This window comes from Dreissena polymorpha, chromosome 8, assembly GCF_020536995.1.
Source record: "Dreissena polymorpha isolate Duluth1 chromosome 8, UMN_Dpol_1.0, whole genome shotgun sequence".
Lineage (NCBI taxonomy): Eukaryota > Metazoa > Mollusca > Bivalvia > Myida > Dreissenidae > Dreissena > Dreissena polymorpha.
In genome coordinates this window covers 101,314,775-101,321,544 of record NC_068362.1, presented here as the reverse complement: position 1 = coordinate 101,321,544, position 6,770 = coordinate 101,314,775, and the positions used below count along the sequence as shown (strand labels likewise).

Genomic DNA, 6,770 nt, shown 5'->3' with positions numbered 1-6,770 from the left:
GAGATTAACGGCAAATTTAAATGGAGTTATATAATTCATAAATGACATTTATTAGATTTGTTGGAATATCGATTTTAATTCACGAGTGATCGTCGAAAATGAGTGTCGCAGTAACGAGTGAAAATATATTTGTTCTATGATCACGAATCAATTAAAATCTTTTCTACCAAACCCAACACATTTTATTTTTATGTTATGCTTGCAATGATTGGTTTTGTATTTTTCTCTTCGGAAAATATAATTTCCCGATGGACGCCCCGAAATGTTATAACAATCATTGTCAATGAAGGCGTATCTGTATGTTTTTATAAACATTCAATGCAGAGTAATCGACATTGGTTACATCGGGGGTTACAATGGGGAAACCATATAAATATAAAAATAGTCCCGGTCAAACAATTGGAAGTATCGATAATTCCCGTTGTTATATATTGCTTTTGGGAAAGCCAAAATGTACACCGACTGATGTATTATTATACCGTTGTAGGGGCAAGTTCTATTTTTTTGGTTAGTTTTAATATTTGGAATTATTTCACGGTTAAACGTTAACATTAACTGGCGTCTGTCATTTAAATTCAACGATTGCATAGATGATGAGTTAAATGTCATTCTTCATAAAAAGTGTTCAACATAAAAATAATCAGCACGTTTGGAATGCGTTTCAATCATGATAGTTACAAAATACACGTATAGTTATTAATTAACATAATTGCTTATTTTTTTTAACCAATTATTGAATGTGATTTGCGATAGATAGCAATGCAAATATAAAACAAACAATCGTGTGCGTTCCATTTAAACGTTAAGTGCCAATTCTTGAAAACCGACATGCTTTATGAAAAACTTACTCATATGTTATACCTTCTGCTACCAAATATTGAGATAATCTGTATATACTTCATTACACGTAAGCTGCAAACTATGCTCATTACATCGCATGTTGCTTACTTAGCTGTAAAACTGACGAGGTGGAAGTCGATTGGACATATACGATTTAGATTTATAGGGTAAATTCAATCATACTTAAGGCACATACAACGCTGCATTTCAACTTCATTACCCGATTCTCAGAAACCTTCGAGAAACGACAAGGGTGAGTCTTTATTTTGACCGGTTTACCTCTTCATAAAGGATATTTATTATATAATGATAGTATCAGCTAGTGCGAAATGTTTAAGATATCATTCTGTATCATAGTTGTAACTCATTTCAATATGTCCTTCTTAATATTAGAAAATAATGTGCACACATTTACAAAGACAGGTTTGAAAGTTCGTTCTAACACTTTATTTTGTTATATTTTTGAAACTAATTTTATATTTCTCATATGTCTAAAAATTCTAATATAATAGTAAGTAGTATGGGCAAGTAATGAAAATGCAATTGATGTTTAAGTGTGTTTCTTTATACAAGATTGATGTAATACATTGCACACAAACACAATATCGTATGCACGATTCAGCTAGGCAATAATATCGAAAAGTTTTTCCCAGTACTTCATGACAGCGTTGTAAAGTAAAAGTAAAGTATGTTTACGATACTGTTGTTTTAAAAAGGTGTGATATTTCGTTGCAAAGATGGTGTATAAAAGACAATCGTTAAAGACTTTAAAACACATTTTAATGAACTCGTTTATGAAAGTCGCTGTTTTTTTCTGATCTCGTGTATGGAATAGGGTACGAAACGATAAAAAGTTGGATCCAATAGGCGATATAAGATTTTATTTAAGGAAGATGCAAATGACGTGATTCTTATTGTTTTCCTCTTTCACCTAAGGTCGTTGGGGATGGCTTTTTTTAAATACGTATTTTTCTAACAAAAAGTGTTAAAGCGTCTCATTTTGTGCTCGTGCTTATGCTACACATTTAAGTATATGTACAAATCTAGAACAGTTTAAGAAAAACAATTATGTATACTTTTTAATCTAACGATTTCGGAGAACAGTACACAAGTTATTTTTGTGTCTGTTAAAGTAAGTGTTTATAATATCTCGCGTGCGATACGCTGATTTCCGTATTACGAAGCAATTGCAAATATTCTGTTCTTTAAATTATCAATATAACATTTGAGTAGTGTTTGGACTTATGCTTCTTTCAATTACTACCGGAGTTATGCTATTTGTACAACCAAGATTAGAGCATAACTACTATTTCGGAAATCATCTTTAATGGTTGAAGTAGTGGCTGTAATCTGCGATACACAGACGCCCGCGGGAACCGGTGCCTCGCCTGAAATAAAACATTAGGTCTGATATAACAAGTACACGTCATCGAGATTGGGTGCATTACGTGTTAAACTCTTATTGAAATTATAATAAATTTACGCAGTAATATTTGAAACATGCACGTGGCTATTGTTTAAAAGCAATAGCCAGTTTCATAGGCGGAACCGGATGATAAATGTTTCATTATTTATAAAAACAAAATAATTGCTTATCATATTCATGGAGCCTGACCATTCAATGACTATCCAATATTATCCAACATTTCAAAACAGTGCGACGATAGTGAAGATATATACGTTTATAATCTTTTCTTTAACGGTCTTACCGAAATACGTATCAACATATATCTTTAAGATATTTTATAGATATCAACATGCAGAACGAATAATATTTGATTCCGTAAATAAAAGTTCATAAAAATGAATTAAGAAAACCAATCATTTTGTAAACAGTCAAATATTAGTCCATTTCAAGTAATTAATATATCGTCAAAGGAGTTCATATCACCAATACTCATAGGTTAAAATAGTCCAACTAAATGGATCCATACAGCGACGTCAGCAAAAGCTCATATTTAGGGGTTAACTCACTCAATAAATATATCCCACCACATCTGCAGTCCAAGTCTATATGGGCTGTGTACGCTTCGGTATAAGTGTACGATAATAATATAAAAAAAACTCACATTCATTATTGGTAAAGAATATTTAAGCGGACTTTCAGAATATCGTTTGTTTTAAAATAAAAGCGTTGGACTTACGATGCAGCTTGCAACACACAAGTTAAAAGCCACATCAAGAAGTTTTTTTAAAGTTGGTTCAGTCCTTAAAAAAGTGTCAATTTCAGGAATTTGTAGTAAGCATCGTCCGACATTGTCTGTCCTTGTTTCAGTTACAGTGTTATATGAAAAAATGACAAAAAAAATAAAGAAGTAAAAGAATAAATACCATATAAAGATTATAATTAGTATTAAAACATGCGATGCCATTGAAAACAATCTTGTTTGGCAGTCATTATTTCCACTATGGCAATATACACCCTGCGTAGTGTTTTTGAAGGCAGTGAAAAAATGGATCGTACTGTGTCAACAATTAAAATAAGCGAAATTTGTTTTCGATTTATTGGGCGATGAACAAAATGTATTCAATAAAGATCTATAAGGTGCTCGTTGACTGGTTTTAAAATATTATGCTAAGACTGGTTGGTTATAAATCCTAATGCCGTAAGCAGATCACAAGGTCAATATTTAATTTGTTTTCTACTTGTCAATTTAGGTAATACGATGTTCTCAACGCTACTTGTTCTCCTTGCGTCATGTTGCGGTGCAGCGATGAGTCAGTGGAATCCATACGGGAACTGGAAAACGTATCGGCCAGTTGAACTACCGATAAATCAGTACAACAGCTGGCCACCGAAACCAAACCAACCACAACAACCACAGCAGCCACAACAACCACCACAGCCTCCTCGTTATCCTCAACCATCATATCCGGCATATCCTCCACAACAATCATATCCGGCATATCCTCCAAAACAATCATATCCGGCATATCCTCCAAAACAATCATATCCAACAAACCCCCGGTATAATCCTTGTGCCGCTGTGTATTGCCATCGGATCTATTGCAATTATGGACAATACACACCTCAAGGCGAATGCTGTCCGCAGTGCAACCCAGGTATTGACATGTTTACTATATTAGCTGGTAATCTTAAATATATCTATGAGTGGTTGTATCGTTACGGAGTAAGTGTCGATATAATATTGCACATCCTAGGAAAACAACTGATATTTGATGTCGAATAATGTTGTACTTATAAGCAGTATGTTCGGAAGCTGGAGTAATTCGATTGCTGTACTCTTGCTTAAATCCAACTTAACGTTAGGTCGGACGAAGGCGCGCCTCACATTTCTACACGTTCGAGAGGTATTTTCTTCAAGTTACCTTTGTGATCATTATTTCGTCACGCGTAAACCTTTTCCATCCATTTGGTACATAGTTTACAAAAATGGACCGTCATTTAGGCACTTAATGGGTTGAAAATGTTGATGTAGATGAGTTTCCTGCGTCAAAAGATACCTACCTTGTTCATATATATTATATCAGATGGGTTTCTTTAATGTGATAACAAATGTTGTTGAATGGCAAATTGATAGTGTTTAGTGATATGGCCACGCGCCAAACAATTGTGCTAGCAAATATTAGATAACTTCGATGAACTGTTTATTGCACCCTTTATTCAAATTTCAAATAACCCTTATTGCTTTTTATATATGTGTGCATAGGATAAAATATTAGGTCGGCTAACAACTTACAATTATTTATATCTCTGGCTTTACCATGCTATCGATCATTTGTGTTTAAAAATACCCATGTTTTAATTGATTGCATGAATTAGTTTTTATAGTGATTGTGTCATTATTCTTAATATTGCCAAACAAAATGATATATGTCCACATGGAGCCTTAGAAATCCCATATTAAGCAAAACCGTGTATTTTTGTAGGCACCTATTTGCCAGAAAAGTGTAAGTATAACGTTATGTTTACCTTTAATTAATGCATTTACTCTTATGTTGAATTCCAGTTATATTACAGAAACCATAAAATTATTTAATGTTAAATGTGTCCATTTAAACAAGTTGGTAGTGAATGATTACTTCACTCACTGTACTTTGTTGTCTCAGTTCTTAAGCTATGTTTATAGACGTTATACATACTATTGAATTAAGTTGTGTGAATAAGTTGTATATTATAATTTAAGGGAGCTGGCAGGGGAATAATGTTGTTGGCGACCAAGAAAAATACGTTGGGGAAGGTAATAACGTTGGCGAGCAAAGGAATGATGTGGGCGGGAATGCGAATATCGTTGGCGGGCAAAGTAATGCCGTGGGTGGAAAGGGAAATGACGTTGGCGAGCAAAAGAATGCCGTTGGTGGGTCAGGGAATACCGTGGGATGGCAAGGGAATAACGTGGGCGGGTAAAGTCCTTGAAGTACAGATGAAATGGATCTCATTTGGGAACGATAGTACTTACAATGATTTCCTTGTTGTCAATACTAAATAAATATTAATCAGCAACCTGTACCATTATTTATGGCATTCATGTGGTATACACAAGAAATTATCTTAAATAAAGCAAATATATGCACGCATGTTGAATGTAAAAAATGTGTTTATGTTACAAGACAAATATTCCATAATTTTACATAAGTATTATCCATGAAAATAACGATGACGAATGTAGGCGGGTCCACATGACGATCTATTGTTTATACGTATGTACACGATTACGAATTTTATTGCAAATGTCAAATACGTGTTATACTTCTTCCAGCGTATGTAGTGCTTATCTATATGCAAGTATTCGTTATATAATAACTGTTTAATAAAACAAAAGACGATCGCAACCAATAATGTTTTCAAATTATGATGTATTGTTTATTTAACCATGTATTTTGTTTAATGCTGAATACAGGGTCTGCATAACTTGTAAATAATGACAGACATACAGACAGATTTTTTATTCGAGACTTATACAAAGTATATATATATATATATAGATATATAGATTGGAGAAATATGCTGTTTAAACAGTGCTAATTACATATTTTATACATATGCCCTAGCGCTTTCGACTTTTCGTCTTCATCAGGGGCTTGTCAACACAGATATGGTTGTACATGCAATATTGGACATGAGAGTGGAAAGTTCTAAAAATAGATAATTCAAAATTGATTGATCGTAACTCGCCGATAAAAACGTGCACTCGCCTAGAGCCGTGTCCGTATTGTTACAGGCTAATTGAATGTTCGTAGTGATTTACAATAGACTGGCTCCAGACTCATTTTAGCAATGAATCACGCAGAAAACATATGACATCTGCCAAAACACAACCCTCTAAAATATGATGTATGTGTTTTGAAGACTCCATTATGTGTCATTTTCGTTTATTCCATATGGAGCAAGGGTGTTCAGTCGCCTTATCCAATATGTCTCCCGCGACTTGCGTTGCTCGTCGGACCACTGTGTATTTGCTTCTATACAATTCAGAATGATATTGTCAAACGAGTGGCCCGATTCGCTGAAATGTGCGGCAACGCACATACTGACATATATATACTGACTTTCCCTGTATAGCGGGGTGTCGATACAAGACCTACTTATGTGGCGACGATATAAAACCTTGTTGCAGGGTGGTTGTATATATGCTATATAAAGACCAACAACTTCAGGACTAAATTCAAATAATTATTATATATTTCTGAACAAATTACTTTTGCTACATTTAAGTTCCGTACGATATTTTTGATTGAATCAAATAAGTAATATTGCTATTATATTAACTACTTTCTGGTTGCTGGAATATAATAATATAATAAAATTAAATTATCTCACACTGTTAACATGTTAGTTTATCATCGAAAAGTTAAATTAAATAAGCAAACTTGTGATAATGATGATGATTATGATAATAATAATAATATTATTATTATTATTACTATTATTATTATTATGGAGTTCCGTAATTTTGAATTTACCCTAA

At 33.5% G+C, this 6,770-nt stretch overlaps 1 protein-coding gene across 1 annotated transcript; it reads left to right on the top strand.

Moving 5' to 3' along the window:
• The first annotated feature begins 1,003 nt into the window (after positions 1-1,003).
• Positions 1,004-5,631, top strand: LOC127842794 (calcium-binding protein P-like). The gene is made up of 4 exons (XM_052372508.1): positions 1,004-1,093; positions 3,499-3,903; positions 4,732-4,752; positions 4,989-5,631. Exons 2-4 carry the CDS (start codon positions 3,507-3,509, stop codon positions 5,207-5,209), a joined length of 639 nt encoding a protein of 212 aa, XP_052228468.1. The 5' UTR covers positions 1,004-1,093; positions 3,499-3,506; the 3' UTR covers positions 5,210-5,631.
• The last annotated feature ends 1,139 nt before the right edge of the window (positions 5,632-6,770 follow it).

Excerpts from the sequence above, each read along its gene's own strand:
- LOC127842794 (XM_052372508.1), top strand. The coding sequence starts at position 3,507 with ATGTTCTCAACGCTACTTGTTCTCCTTGCGTCATGTTGCGGTGCAGCG. Across the intron at positions 3,904-4,731 it reads CTGTCCGCAGTGCAACCCAG|GCACCTATTTGCCAGAAAAG; the intron begins GTATTGACATGT and ends GTATTTTTGTAG. Across the intron at positions 4,753-4,988 it reads CACCTATTTGCCAGAAAAGT|GGAGCTGGCAGGGGAATAAT; the intron begins GTAAGTATAACG and ends TTATAATTTAAG.